A 15,387-nucleotide genomic window follows, 5' to 3' on the forward strand; every position below is an offset into this window, starting at 1 on the left:
AAGTCTCAACTTCTCTTCCAGACCATCCTGTAAATATAGTAGCAACCTGGACAACCAACAGGACAAAGTAGGAAACCCCGTCTCTCACACCATGAGATATATGTCTCATATACTCTATGGCAATTCCAGGGCGTAACTTTCCCCAAGGACCGACACAGAGTCTACCACAAATGCAACCAGATTTCATGTCCAAGAGCAGAACTTTGCGCCTTGTGGTTCAACCCGAAATGTTACAGTATTTTATTGTCCCCATCTTTCAACCAGCTCAAGAAAGCTCTCTGCGTGAAGGGACCATTGCCCTGGATGAAACTCCTGACATTTGCTTCGAAGTTATCTACACCCAAATTGAAAACAGCCATGATGGCCACAATGTTTCCACTAGACCTTTTACATAATCCTGCATGTCTATCTTATGGCAAGATGACTCTTGGTGCACCCCTGGTGTATTAGGTATGTATTATCTGACTTAAATTTTCTACCTTCCCTCTCAAGCACTGGCATCCTCTTGCTAAAGCGTAAACCACCACCTTTAGTACCAGCCCATTGATTATATATGTGACTCTTCCGGGGTCCAAAATCTTTGCAAATGAGCCCAAAGCCTAACCCCTCCCCACCTTGTTTTCAGCAGTGGTCAATCCCAAAGTTTGAAAGCTTTATCAGAAGAGGTAAGAAATGATAGTCATCATTCTGGACCTCAGAAATTCAGCCATCATTGCCATGATCTTTGTTAGAATTGTTGCCTCAGTTATCAAACTGTGCGTGTAGAATGAATAAAGCTAGTACTGGACCACAAACCTTTTTCTATATGTGGATATGCAAATATGCATTTTTGAATCCATAGACAGCATGAATTTGTCCTGTGCCATACGGCTTAAATCGTACCTCAGAGACTCCATCTTGCGTCTATTCATCATGAGCTGGGTGATCAAGGACTCCAACTAATCCTTGAGATGCATCTACGCTTGCACAATGCAACCAGGGTAAAATAATAATTAACCCTGATGAGGGAACACTTCTAAACCTAGTTGGCTGAGAGAGGATCCCATAAAAACAAACTAGAAAGACTTCAAACGAACCTCGATGACCTCCCTGGAGCAGCTAGGGAGAGGGGACACTTGATTGTCCCACCAGGCATGTGTTACCTACTCAGCCTTATTTCTCTTTTCTGACAAACCAGAAAGAAGCACAGGACAATAGCAGAATTTTATCAGAGAGAAAATTAACCTGTAGGATAGCTCAGAGACCAGTAAATCTGAGGGAACTAGCCACAAGGAAAAACACCTCCAAACAAAGAACATCATTGCAGGATAAAGAAGGGGGAGTGTGCAGGAGCTTCTCAATGACTGCAGCCTCTGTTGTGCAAGCCTCAAGGGAAGATGTCCATTAGCAAGGAAACACCTACCCCCAGGGTCCAATTCTAACATGGCAGCCATCACCAATGAATTTTACTCCCCAGCCACCTTAATCCCTAGTAGGGCTTTATTGTCTACAGCAGTGGTCTTCAACCTTTGGCCCTCCAAGCTGCCGTGGAACTACAGATCCCAGAATTCCCTGCCACAGTTTTAGCATACTGTTATATCAAAACAGTGGCAAGGCATGCTGGGATGTGTAGTTCCACAGCAGCTGGAGGGCCAAAGGTTGAAGACTCATGGTCTACAGGGTCTGTAGCTCTAATGCATGCAGGCTCCTGGTTCTGGAGCTCATGGCAATTTGGGAGAGGTTTTATCTACTTTTCTGCAGTCCTTTCATCCATGATAGTGTAGACAGCCAGTCCTATTCAATATCTTTAGTGACAGTGACCATTCCCAATGAAATTCTCCACCATAGGGAGCGGGTACCCTGCATCGATAGAACAGCGGTGGCATCTTCACTCCCTGCTTCTAGCCTATACAGTCACTAGACACCTTTCATGTAAAACAAAGAAAACCGCAATGCAGTCCAAGCGCAACATTAAAGTCCCTGCACTACCAGGGACTGTAAAAAAATACTGATGCTCCTGCAGGTGTGGGATATAGACGGGGAGAAGCTATACGCATTCTTAATATAACTCTAGGATCCACACTCTTTACCACAACTTCCAAGTGTCCCCAGTTGGATGTCTGAGAAATATTTCATTTGTCTAGATTGCCAAAAGCTACCAGATACCAGCTCAAAATATTCAAACATATCTACTAGCTCACTATGGATTATAGAACATTTTTTCTGTGCGACAGTTTACATATATATTCCTTAAGGACCAGTAGGCTTTCCAGTTGAGCTATTTAATACCAGAGCCACGTAAAAAGGGTTTGGTACAGGATGCCAGTGCTCAGGATCCAGACAGTCAGGATCCCGACGCCGGCATCCTGACAGTTCTGAAATGCCCACAGCGCCCAGTAAGTACCCTAACCAAATCCCTACCCCTAAACCTAACCTCCCTACTAGTGCCTAACCATAACCCTACCCCTCCCCCTAGCACCACTACTTAACGTTGGGATGACGGCGCAGGGATTCTTACTGGTGTCGGGATTCCGGCGCAGGCATCCCAATAGCCAGCCTTTCAACTACCTACCATGTAAAACACATGGATGCATTACTGCTTTAACACAGGGCTCGACAAATCCCGGTCGCCAGTTCGCCATGGCGACCAAGATTTTAGTTCTGGCGACTAGATTTTTACAACAGCCAGCCAGGTGCATTACTAACAAAGCTACTTGGGGGGAGAAAAAAAAGAAGCGCTCCTCCAGAGCATGGAGTGGCCGGGATGGTGCGCGTCCGTCACATGAGGATGGAGGAGTGCGTGTCACAATATTCAATCAGTGTGGCTCCACCTCCTCTGTCTGTCCTGCCGGACAAAGATGCCACCAGGCATGTAGGTGCACTAACTGGAGTCCGGGCTGGCACAATGAAGAGGAGTGTGATCCCTGGGGGAACTGGATACTGCCGGTCCCAGGGCAGGAGTGGCTTGTTGATCGGATCCCGGAAAGGATGGACATTATAACAGAACATGGACAGATGCACGGTAATGTTTGCCTGCTGAAACAGATATTGCAAGCTTTACACAATGTGTGCTGGGTCCTTTAATAAGTTGAAAGTCTGACTGCCTTAACTGTTTTGGCTGCTTCATTTTCTACACTGTTACAACCTCCTCTAGTGGTGTTGCCATGTTTGGGGTACTGCTCTCTGCTCCAGTTTCTTTTTGGGGTGGGAAACTGTACTATGCGGCATAATGTTTGGTTCCGTCATAATATGAATTTGGTTCCTACTGTGTGTTATAATATGAATTTGGTTCCTACAGTGTGTCATAATATGAATTTTGTTCCTACAGTGTGCCATAATATGAATGTGGTTCCTACAGTGTGTCATAATATGAATGCGGTTCCTACAGTGTGTCATAATATGAATTTGGTTCCAACTGTGTGATATAATATGAATTTGGTACATACGGAGTGGTATAATCTGAATTTGGAGCATACGGAGTGGTATAATCTGAATTTATGAATTTGGTGCATACGGGATAGCATAATATGATTTTGGGGCATATGGTATAGCATAATATGACTTTGGGGCATACTGTGTGGCATACTATGAATTTAGGCCCTATGGTGTGGCATAATATAAACTTAGGCCCCACAGTGTGCATAATATGAATTGGTATCTCTACGGTGTGACATTTTGAATTGGGGACAGGTTTGGGTATGTGGCAAAATCTGATAACCATTGCAGAGGCATGCGTGGTGGTCTGATGACATGTGTGAAGGTTGAGGGGCATTGAAGGCCATGTGTGGTGGTCTATAGAAGTGTTCATATATTTTGGTCGCGGGCAATGGTCTGGCTTCTAAACTATTAAGCTGGCTCCTAGATTTTACAAAAAATTGTCGAGCCCTGCTTTAACATCAGTATTAGTCCATATTATACTGTATGTCTACATCATTACTAATTCCACTAAAGCTATTCACTGTGCGGAGTTCTGGAAAAACAAACATACAAGTTAAATATTTCCATTGACAATGACAGGACTACTAAAGGAAAACCTACACACTTTGTGTCGAGTTTTACAACAACTGACATGGAAACACAAATCACATTTCCAAACCCCCTCATTTCCCCACGCTGTAATTGCCACAACACTAGAGAACAGCCTATGCCACACATGCTATCAGGAAGCTTCACATGAAAAGCTGAGAAGAGGGAGAGCTGAAGTATGAATTATGTGACAACAGACAGAGAGGGAATTGCTAGTGGTAATTGTACCTCTCCCACTCCATATTGCAGTCTATTATATTTCCAGTGCAATTGAGATGAAGCACAGACCATGAACACAGCAACATCAAAGTAAAAGGTATTGCTATCAGTGTCTGCACCTCCCCTCCCCACCTCTACAAACCCTGGGCCATTTTATTTTCAATTGAATGTTAAAAATATATTTCTGAAAGCAAGGCGCAGGTGCCAGCTGTAAAGGCTCTCATTTGTACTTCAGCTAAATGGACTTGCAGAAAGATCAGAAACAAGAAATTAGCAAAATGACAAGATACTGTGGTTTAAACTGATTCGTATCAATCGTAACTAAGCTAGAGATCAAGTGATACCACTGAGGTGAATGAATGAAAAGATCTTCAACTTGAATTTGCTGACGTCTTACCACTTTAGTAAATAATATGATAATCTTTTCCATCCTCTCCCTGCATACATGTTCGGCTCCGATACCTCTACCTAGAAAACAAAAAATCCAAGTAATGCAAATAAAAAATGCTTTATGCTTCAGGTAGAACTACAGATGTGTCCTCATACGCCTAGTCTCTATACGCCACGTGGCGCTGAACGCCCTGGTGTGAGTGAGCCACCAGGACCCGTGCGACTCGGCTTGCGCCAATCATCTTTTCCGCCCGAAAATGCGTCTTAGCCTGAAATGGATGAGATAAACTATTTTATGAGTTTGCACTGATTACGTTGATATGTGACACTTGTATATCTGAGCCTGTACGCGAAGCACAATGGAACTCGGTGTGAAAATAAGCTGTGGCCGCTGCATCGTAGCACTTCTTATACAGAATCAGACTCAGTCGCACCAAGATATACAAGTGTCGCATATCAAATGAATCAGTGCAGTCTCATGAAGCATTTATTTGGTCTCATCAAATTGTGATTAAGACACATTTTTGGGGCAAAAAAATCTTGGCGCAAGCCAAACCGCACGGGACCTGGCTCGCCAAAAGGGGCTGTTTGGCGCAACTGCAGCAATGGTGTATAAGGACACATTTGTAGTGATAAGTTGTTGCTTAATTTTATCAGCCATCCAACCGACACACCCACCTATCCGACGATTGGTAAGTGCATACATACTTACCAATCGTCGGCCCGATGTGTTGAGCCTGACGTCATTTACATGTGCCCGCCAAGTTGTGATGTCAGTCACCGGTGGCCCCTGCAGCAAGTGTGCAGGTGATCGGCTGACTGCCTGTACACAAAGCACAATGTGCCGATATATCTGCAGATATATCGGCCATCGCCTGTGCTGCACAGCCAACGTGATATGTCTGAACAGACATAACGCTGGTACACACCCGCCGATGGGCCCATGATATATCAGCCGTTCAGTTGAATGTACCCAGCATAAGTATTAGGCTGACTGGTAAGGAGAGCAGATCACTTTTTCATCCTGCTGTAATAAAACTTACAATATAGCAACCTGATATGCAGTCACAAAATTCAATATTCAGAATGTCGACAGATGATTTTAGGGTTAGATTAGGGTTAGGCTGTGGTTAGGGTTAGATTAGGGTTAGGCTGTGGTTAGGGTTAGATTAGGGTTAGGCTGTGGTTAGGATTAGATTAGGGTTAGGCTGTAGTAAGGGTTAGATTAGGGTTAGGCTGTGGTTAGGGCTAGATTAGGGTTAGAATTAATTTTACAATCAAACATCTGGGAATTGTAGATTGACAACTCCTGAACATCCACAGGCCTGTGTTATGCAATCATTTTTCTCACCTAACCCTGTGGCTGTATATGGTATTCAGACCCAATTAAAATAATGGCTTGCATGCTTCATCTAGATTGCCAATAGTCCATATTGGATTTTACAGGCTGACAATTCAAAGTTTCCGTGAATTATTGTACTTCCATAGGGTCTAGACATCATTAGATACATAGACGGTAGACTGTCACATGTGTATGCTTTGGGGCAGCGCCTGTGTTGCTGCAGGATAATCATCAGACACTTAATTGTTTGACTTTCCAAAGGGGGGGAGAGAGAGGGAGAGGGGGAGAGGGGGAGAGAGAGGGAGAGAGAGGGAGAGGGAGAGAGAGAGGGAGAGGGGGAGAGAGAGGGAGAGATTACTGCAAGGATGTGCTCTTATGCTCTTATTTAGTAACCTGTATGTTAGATTTGCATTTAAGAATAGAAGACACACTACCATAAATGATTAATAAAATAAAGCAAGTAATAACAAAAGAGAAGTTTGGAGCAATCTTTCGTTCTTTGCGTTATTGGTGCGGAGGGAAGAGGTATAGGAGATACTTACTGCATTCTAAAAACTGCCTCAAACGGTCAAATACTGCATGAAGGAAGCCCTGAAAGAGAAATGACTAAGTCAATTACATGTCATATATTTCATCATATATACAGTATCTAGATTTCACAGGGAAGATTATAGGCGGTGGTTAATTTGACTGTGATTTGTTAAAACTATCTTCTTTCACAAGTGCTGCATTTTCTGCATACAATCCTGTCCTTCACAACCTCACTGAGTTCTGCATTTCAATGACTGGATGATGACATATAATAGATATGGCGAGAAAATCAACTTACAACCTGTCTGCAGCAAACGGTGGTTAAAAAAATGATAGAGAAAAGTAATTCTACACCCTACATAAATGTACAGAAGAAACAGGAAAACCTGCTGAATACTAAACCAAATCCCAGTCTAGCATACAGATATGTCCTCCTACACCTATCCTTTTTGTGGCGCAAGACGATTGGCGCAATTCCTGTGTGGCGCTTTTTCATAAATTTTGTGTCTTAGTGCGCCATAGTATAATAGCTCATTACAGTAGTACTACTTTATTTGTTGTAAAGGAATTCGCATAAAGTAGACTATAAAGCATAACGATGCATGGTGCAAGTCACTCATATTGGACCTGTCTTTTGCCTTATTAGACAGATATTACTTTGTTTATAGTGTACAAGGTACTTGTGATCAGTATTTTATGTATAAAAGATACATTCCACAGGCCACTCATATTGGACCTGTCTTTTGCCTTATTAGACAGACATTACTTGTTTTCTCAATGATTTGGTTTATAGTGTACTAGGTACTTGTGATCAGTATTTTATGTATAAAAGATACATTCCGCAGGCCACTCATATTGGACGTGTCTTTTGCCTTATTAGACAAGACGGGAATCAGTAGGATGGCCGGCAGTCCAAATCCCGACAGCGGCTACACGACACAGGAGGAAATCCTGACCGTCCTAAGGTAAGTACTAACTAACCCAATTCTACCCCCTAACCCTAACCTCCTCCCCAAGTGCCTAAACCTAACCCCCCCCCCTTCCCCGCAGCATAAACCTAAGTCCCCCGGCTGTTGGGATTAGGTCCGCCGGCTTCCCGACTGCATACCATCAGACATTACTTTGTTTATAGTGTACAAGGTACTTAGGATCAGTATTTTATGGATAAAAAATACATGCCGCGGGCCACTCATATTGGTCCTGTATTTTCCCTTATTAGACAGACATTATTTTGTTTATAGTGTACAAGGTACTTAGGATCAGTATTTTATGGATAAAAAATACATTCCGCGGGCCACTCATATTGGTCCTGTATTTTCCCTTATTAGACATAATTTTGTTTATAGTGTACTAGGTACTTAGGATCAGTATTTTATGTATAAAAAATACATGCCGCGGGCCAATCATATTGGTCCTGTATTTTCCCTTATTAGACAGTCATTATTTTGTTTATAGTGTACAAGGTACTTAAGATCAGTATTTTATGGATAAAAGATACATGTCGCGGGCCACTCATATTGGACCTGTCTTTTGCTTTTTTTGTTTACCCTAGATTGCATACCTTTTAATAGTTTTGGTGCGGCTAAGTCGCAAAAGCCTTTGACGCCCTAAATGGGGCTATTCGGCGTGTTTTGGGAATATGCATATGTTGACACATCTGTTTTAAGCCTTTGCATTTAAGCACTGTTCAAATATTATGGTTTACTCGAAGAGTGGATCTGTTAACTGATACCAAAAACGACCAATAATCACAATGGTCTCTTAGTATGGTAATGCTAACAGCTGGCAGTTCCACTGTCTCCTGCACAGTCCCCACTGCCGCTCTAGGAGTGATTGTCTGTATATTTCCTCCAGCAGCGGCAAGGACTGTGCTGGAGGCGGTTGCCATGCCAACTGTTAGCATTACCATAATAAGAGACCGTTGTGATTATTGGTACACTAGTCTTTGGTATCGGGTAACAGATCTACTTCCGAGTAAACCATAATATTTGAACAGTGCTTAAAATTAAATTTACTTCTAAATGTGTAAATACAATAATAATAATTAATAATAATACTATTAACAATTCTAATAAAGGCCCACTATGGGTACAATGCAGATATCATTGTATTTCTTTTATAAGGGACAAACATTCCTTTAATTCCTTAAGTATTCTATTGAGGCTGTATAAATATGAAATGTACTGTATATGAGCAGTTTCTCCATGATACATGGTAATAACGTAGGATATGAAAGCCATACACTTGTGAGAGCCTTTTTAAATGAATGCTCTTTAAAATCCTCCATTGTTGCTCAGATGTCCAAGAAAGAAAATAAACACCAAGATAGACGGATGCAACAATTGTTATACATTATTTATAAAGCCCCTCACAAGTACACAAGCCTTCAAGGGCTTATTTATCTCCCAAATGTTTCCATTTTCCTGTGTTCCTGTTCAATGGCAAAATATTTATGTACTTTTACGTAGCCTGATATTGCCAAACGTATGATATATAAAGTGCTGCTTACAGCTTTAGGCAATAACAATAAATAACGTACAATTTACAAAGTACATACAGAGTCCTAACTTAATGAAAACATAAAATCTATTCTACTGAAAATCTCTCTCTTCTAAAGTTTTTTTAAATTAAAAATCAGGAAGACGGAACTTCTGCTTCCGGCTTCCATGTAAGCGGGAGCTGAACGCCAGAGCTCCGTTGCCGCCGCGGCTATACATATATTTACTGCTGGTTCTCGGCGTCCAAAGCATCCCTCTTTGCTCCCACAACACCCGGGACTCTGGTGGCACCGCTGTATGGAGAAATATTTCTGGAACCGTTGTTGCGCCATATAAATAAAGGATAATAATAATGCCGGGTAGACAATAAGTAGCGTTCTGACAAGCGCCAGGAATCCAACATGGCTGCCTCATCTGAAACACAGGCAAGAGGGAAGCCTTCACAGTGCCCTTACACTAATATAGATGATAGCTCCCTGCACTACAGTGATAGTACGGCAGCCCACATTTCTTTGACTGCTCATAGCCCGGTCACATATGCCACAGTAGTGCAGGCTATTAAAGATATCGTGGGTCTCATGTTAAAGAACCAGGCAGCTGCTTTCAACCAGGCGATTGCAGAAGTTAAAACCTGTGTGTCCCAGCTAGATAAGATAATGGACACTTTGTAAAACAGAGGAGGTTCCAACTTTCACGACATCCAGGAGCTTACAGTGCAATATGCTAATTTAGAAAAGGTGAGCTACCAAGTAAGCAATAAATTCGATGACTCTTAGACAATAGGTCAAGGAGGAACAATTTGAGAGTGGTCAGATTACCTAAAACTATGAAAGGTCTTGTCTCTCTAATTTTTTAAGCTCCCTGATTTATTACACCTCCGTGAGATATGTGCAGACCGTGTTATTGAGAGAGCTCATTATCTGGGGCAGGTTAAGGAAGTAACCAATAATAGACCCCCTGTGGTCATTCTCAAGTGTTTGAATTTTACGCATAAAGAGGCGATCAGGGCGGCATCCAGAAGAAAGCGTAACCTGGTCTGGGAAGACTCGCATCTTTTTCCTCTTTCAAGATTATTCGGTGGAGGTTATCAGAGAGCGCAAGGAATTTATACCTATTTGCTCCAGGCTTATTAAAGGAGGCCACAAATTTGCGCTCCTATAGCCTGCTAGGTTAAGATTTGATGGGTCTTATAGAGACTTTTCTTCGGCAGCGGATGCTTCAGCCTTTATTTCTGGAGGAGAGACATTTTTCATCGCCATCTTGTCATAATGACAATTCGCCTTTAGGCTGAAGTTTGGTTCCTTCACACCCTCCTACTACAAGATGTGAGCTGCATGACTGTTTTTGAGCATACTACATCTGTTGTCAGTTACAGATTTTGGGAAGTTATAAATATGTTTCTATTTGAAATTTGGAGTTATTTGCTATCCATATTGTTAGACAATTTATACATTTATTTAGTTTGGCTATATTACCTTATCATCTCCTGGTTATTGTGTTCTTATCAGTGTGCCGTATAGGGAAAATGTTTATATATTATTAAACATGGCAAGTTAGGGGCTCGATTTGTTATTCAATATTCTTACTTAGGTCTATTTTTTTAGAAGTACTATTCAGCTTTTTACATGCGTTTTTAGGGAATTTCACCCCTTCAAATGTTTGCTGTTTTTTTTCTTTAATCTTGTTTATTTGCTTAATTTTCAAAATTATTCTGTGTACCACCTTTTACGCCTTCCCCCCACCCCCTTTTTTCCCTTAACCTTCCCTCTTGAATGCTTCTACAGTCAATCTCTAGGGGATTTAAGATCATATTGAACATATATAAAATTAGAGATATATGCAATGGTGGTGATTAATACAGGTTGAGTCTCCCAGATCCAAAATACGGAATAATTTTAGCACCACTGAGATAGTGACACCTTTGCTTTCTGATGTTTCAATGTACACAAACTTTGACGCACAAAATTATAAAAAATATTGTATAAAATTACATTCAGGCTATGTGTGTAAGGTGTATATGAAGTATAAATGCGTTCTGTGTTAAGACTTTGGTCCTATTACCAAGATATCTAATTATGGTATGCATATATTGCAAAATATGGAAAAATCTGATATCCAAAAATACTTCTGGTCACAAGCATTTTGGATATGGGAGACTCAACCTGTATCAGTATTTTGTCTATGAATGTCGTCCATTAAATTAGGTTCATGGAACATTGGGGGCTTTCATTCTACAGTCAAAGCCAAAAGAGTATCTCTGCAAACATAAGATAGATTTAGCTAATGCAGGAGAAGTGCTCCAGTTGTTAGAACCAGAAATACTTAAGCTTAATATGTTGCAATATAAGGTAATTGCGTCGGCAAACTTCTCCTCTAATGCAAGATTGGTTGTAATACTTTTACATTAGCCTTTGCCCTACACACTACACTCCTCCTATTCTGACCGAGAAGGGAGGTTCTTAATCGCTGATGTAACTATCCAGAATTCCAGGTTTACAGTGTGTAATGTCTATGCGCCTAATGTATATAGCAAAAAATTATTTCAGCAAGTGATCAGGAGATTACAGGCTTTACCTGATTCTATACTTATATTGGGGGGCTATTTTAATATCATATCATCCTCGATCTTAGATAGACAAACCACTGCTAAAGGGAGTAATAGACTTCCCAGGCTGGGTATTCCCTTTTTGATGCAACAACCAGACCTCCTAGATCTATGGAGAACCTTTCCTTCTATAGAAAGAGAGTACACATGCCTATCTGCGGCACACGGATCACTCTCTCGAATTGACAACATGCTCCTTACCTGCAGCTTGTTCCCTAAAGTTATAGATACCGTTATAGAGATAATATGTATTTTGGATCACGCGTCAACGTGGGTTTCTATATCGAACTTGACAAATAGAGAGCCCAACTATCAATGGAGATTCCCTAATTATTTAGCAGCCTCATTGAAATGTTGGTCCATGCTGGAATCAACCTGGCAATCCTACCTATTTCATAATATGGAATACGCTCAAACAAACCTATTGATCCTCTGGCAGGCCTCCAAAGCTGTGCGGAGATGAGAAATATTTTCATATGAACCACTTAACTAATGATTTTTTTTTTTTCCTAAAACGCTCAGAAATTGTCGTGGGTTTTTTTATGAGTGAATTAGGTGAAGAACATCTATTTTAACTTATCCAAAATGATTTCAGTAAAAAAATGGATTTGTAAAAAAAAAAAAAAAGTTTTTTCAATCATCGTAACAGCGAATTAACACCATCGGAACATCGGAAACATCGCAACTTCCCTTTTCACAGCGGCTTCAGGTACACTTTAGGGGGTGAGGGGGCATTAATTTACCTTTTCCCAGCGGCTGCTAATATCTGCAGCCACCGGGGAGGGGGGTCCTGCTGTGTTGACTGATCAGCAGTGATTGGCAGCACAACAGAGACTGAGGGGGGGGAGGTGCAGGGAAGCAGAGGGCCTGGAAGCTCCCTCTGAGATCAGCAGATGCAGGGAAGATTCTCTTATTGCAGCCACCCACACTGTGTATCTGACTGGTCAGATTATTGTGACCAGATCAGATAACGCACAGGCTGGTGTGGTCGGAAAAATACGACCATGCCAGACAAGTGGTTAAACAATACACTAAGAACTACAATAAAAACTCAAAATTGCCCAATGAGAAGTAACTGACACATATCGGGTATTCAAGTCCTCTCCCACCCCAAGTCAGAAAAGTTCATACCTAGATAAGACATTATTATTTGATACAATGGTTTCTCACTACCATGATCGATCACAAATTGAGAAATAAAACAGGATGAATGATGTCCAATTAATTACGGGGTTCACGCTCTCCAACCATTATTAAATCCCTACAAAAATCAAATGTTTCTAGGGTTCATTTAGGTGAACAAATTTCTGAGATATTTAATTCCTTCTATACTACCCTATATGTAGATAGCCCAATTGATCATGTTCAAAAGGAGGCATTCTGGAAACATTTAAAATTACCTCGACTTTCTTCTGAACAAACTACTCACCTAGGGGCTGCTGTCATATTAGAAAAATTAACTAGGATAGTTAAATTACTTAAACCCAATAAGGCCTCGGGACCTGATGGGCTTACGGGACAATATTTTTAAATTCTATTTCCTAGACATGGTGATACGCTATTGCATATACAGTAATACTATTTTGAAGGAGCACATCTTGCCTCGAATAAATAAATAAAAAAAATGTAATGCCACTATACTTAAAGTGCTCCCGAAACCTGGAAGGGACCCAGAACAACTTACAGACCAATTTCACAGCTCAACACAGATTATAAAATCCGTACAAAGATTTGACAGTATATCCTGGCCGTTTATGTTTAGAGTCCTCAGATCGATGGGCTTGGAGGGAGATTCTATGATAGTATTGCCACACTTTATGCCGCTCCTAAAGTTTCATTGTTGGCCAATGGGGCCGCCTCGCCTACCTTTAACATCTCCAATGGCACAAGGCAAGGTTGCCCCTTGTCTCTTTTGATTTTTGCACTAGTTATTGAGCCTTTGGCAGCTAAAATCCGGCCTAATCCCAATATTAAAGTAAATAATGTTGAACATAAAATTGCGCTATACGCTGACGATGTTCTCTTGACCATATCTGATCAGACTTCTTCACTCCCTCATCTATTTAAAGAGATTGAAGAATATGGTGGCCACTCGGGTTACAAAGTCAATACACAAAAAACAGAAGTTCTGGACTTTTACATTCCTGGTGACCTAAAATATACATTGGAGCGAGGTTATCCATTTCAATGGCATAGACAACATATTAGATATTTAGGCGTTAATCTCACTAGAAATTATCATCAATTATATAGACCTAAACTCATGTTAACCCACCTAGTCATATCACTCTCTTTAGAAACTTGGGATTTTGCGAATCGATGATTTCACATTGCTCCGCATCCGAGCCCCATAGTTCCCTTTTTTAATAAACCTGACTTTGGACCAAGAATCTCGTCCGGCTTCTTTTAGGCATTGGCAGGATGGGGGGCGATTAGGGTCTTGGACGACATCACCCATGATCCGATATTTCCAACACTTGTAGACATACAAGCCAATTTTAATATACCACATAAGCACTTTTATCAATACTTACAGCTAAGACACTTTCATTCCACTATGGAAAATTGGCTCACTAGTAGATCATTAACAGTTTGTAAATCATTAACCCTTCGTGGCACTAGCACTAAGGGTCTTATTTCAACGTTATACTCAGAACTATCACAATCTAGCACTGACTTAAAAGACCCATATTAATTGGCTTGGGAGGAAGATATACAGTAGGTGAAACCCTAGATGGTGAGGATTGGGCTGATATTTCTGCTAATGTTGCTTCTACTGTAGCTCCATATGTGTTCGTATAAAAGAAAATGCTTATAAACTTTTCTACAGGTGGTATTATGTTCCATCACAGTTGCAAAAAATGTTCCCAGATGCTTCGAATCTGTGTTGGAGATGTAGCACTAATATAAAATTTTCTTGCATAATTGTACAAAACTTATCTCTTTTTGGAACGAAATTAGATCTCTCCTTCACACTTTGATAGTTTTAAATATTCCTTTCACTCCTAAATATTTTCTATTGCCTCTATGTATGCCAGATGCCACTCATCACCAACACAAACTTATGAGATGTTATTTCAGCAGCTACATGTAGTATTACAGTATCTTGGAAAACAACCAAGGTCCCTACGACAATTTAGATTATAGCTAAAGTGTGGCACATATATTCTATGGAATACATGACGAGCATTTTACGCAATTAATCAAAAATTTTGATGGAGATTTTATCTGAGAGGATGAAACTGATTTTAGCAGCGTTATTTCTACAGACCAAATGGGTGTCATTTCTGGCCGCCACTTAGTGGTTAATGTTCGCAGAGTCCTGGCTCACATACAGTCTGCAGCTGACTTGGAGGGGGGGTGGGAGCCTCTGGCAGTGGACCCAATGGCCTTTAGTCACTTGGAGTCACCTATAGGAGACTATTTTTTAGGTTTGGTTTCCCCTTGCAGTTTATTGAAACTCTGCAGAATCTATACAGCGTCCCACTTACCCAGGTGGCGGGTAATGGCTTTCTTTCTGACTCTTTCCATATACATAGAGGCACCCGTCTGGGGTATCCTTTCTCACCTTTATTATTTATTACTATGGCTGCCCTTGTACACATTCCCAAATTTTTCTCCATACCTTCACAAATACTATCTAATCTTCTATTTGCTGATACTGTACCTATCAAACCTGGATAGTGATTAACTCTAAATTGGCAGGGTCACCAAATTATTCTCCCTTTACTACGATATGGGAAAACCCTCTTTCCCCCTGGGCTGGAAAACCTGATATTCCTACAATGGAAGGTCAA

At 41.0% G+C, this 15,387-nt stretch overlaps 1 protein-coding gene across 2 annotated transcripts in view; it reads right to left on the bottom strand.

Moving 5' to 3' along the window:
• Window positions 1–15,387, bottom strand: part of IPO11 (importin 11) — a 553,468-nt gene that overhangs the window by 413,255 nt on the left and 124,826 nt on the right. For both annotated transcript variants that reach the window (XM_088444066.1, XM_088444065.1), the window contains exons 7-8: window positions 6,499–6,547; window positions 4,622–4,692 (exon numbers count right to left, since the gene is read on the bottom strand). In XM_088444066.1, coding sequence (XP_088300192.1) covers window positions 4,622–4,692; window positions 6,499–6,547 — 120 coding nt within the window. The remainder of the gene's footprint in view (window positions 1–4,621; window positions 4,693–6,498; window positions 6,548–15,387) is intronic.

The sequence above is a fragment of the Taudactylus pleione genome, unplaced genomic scaffold (genome assembly GCF_031769625.1).
Source record: "Taudactylus pleione unplaced genomic scaffold, aTauple2 ptg000345l, whole genome shotgun sequence".
Lineage (NCBI taxonomy): Eukaryota > Metazoa > Chordata > Amphibia > Anura > Myobatrachidae > Taudactylus > Taudactylus pleione.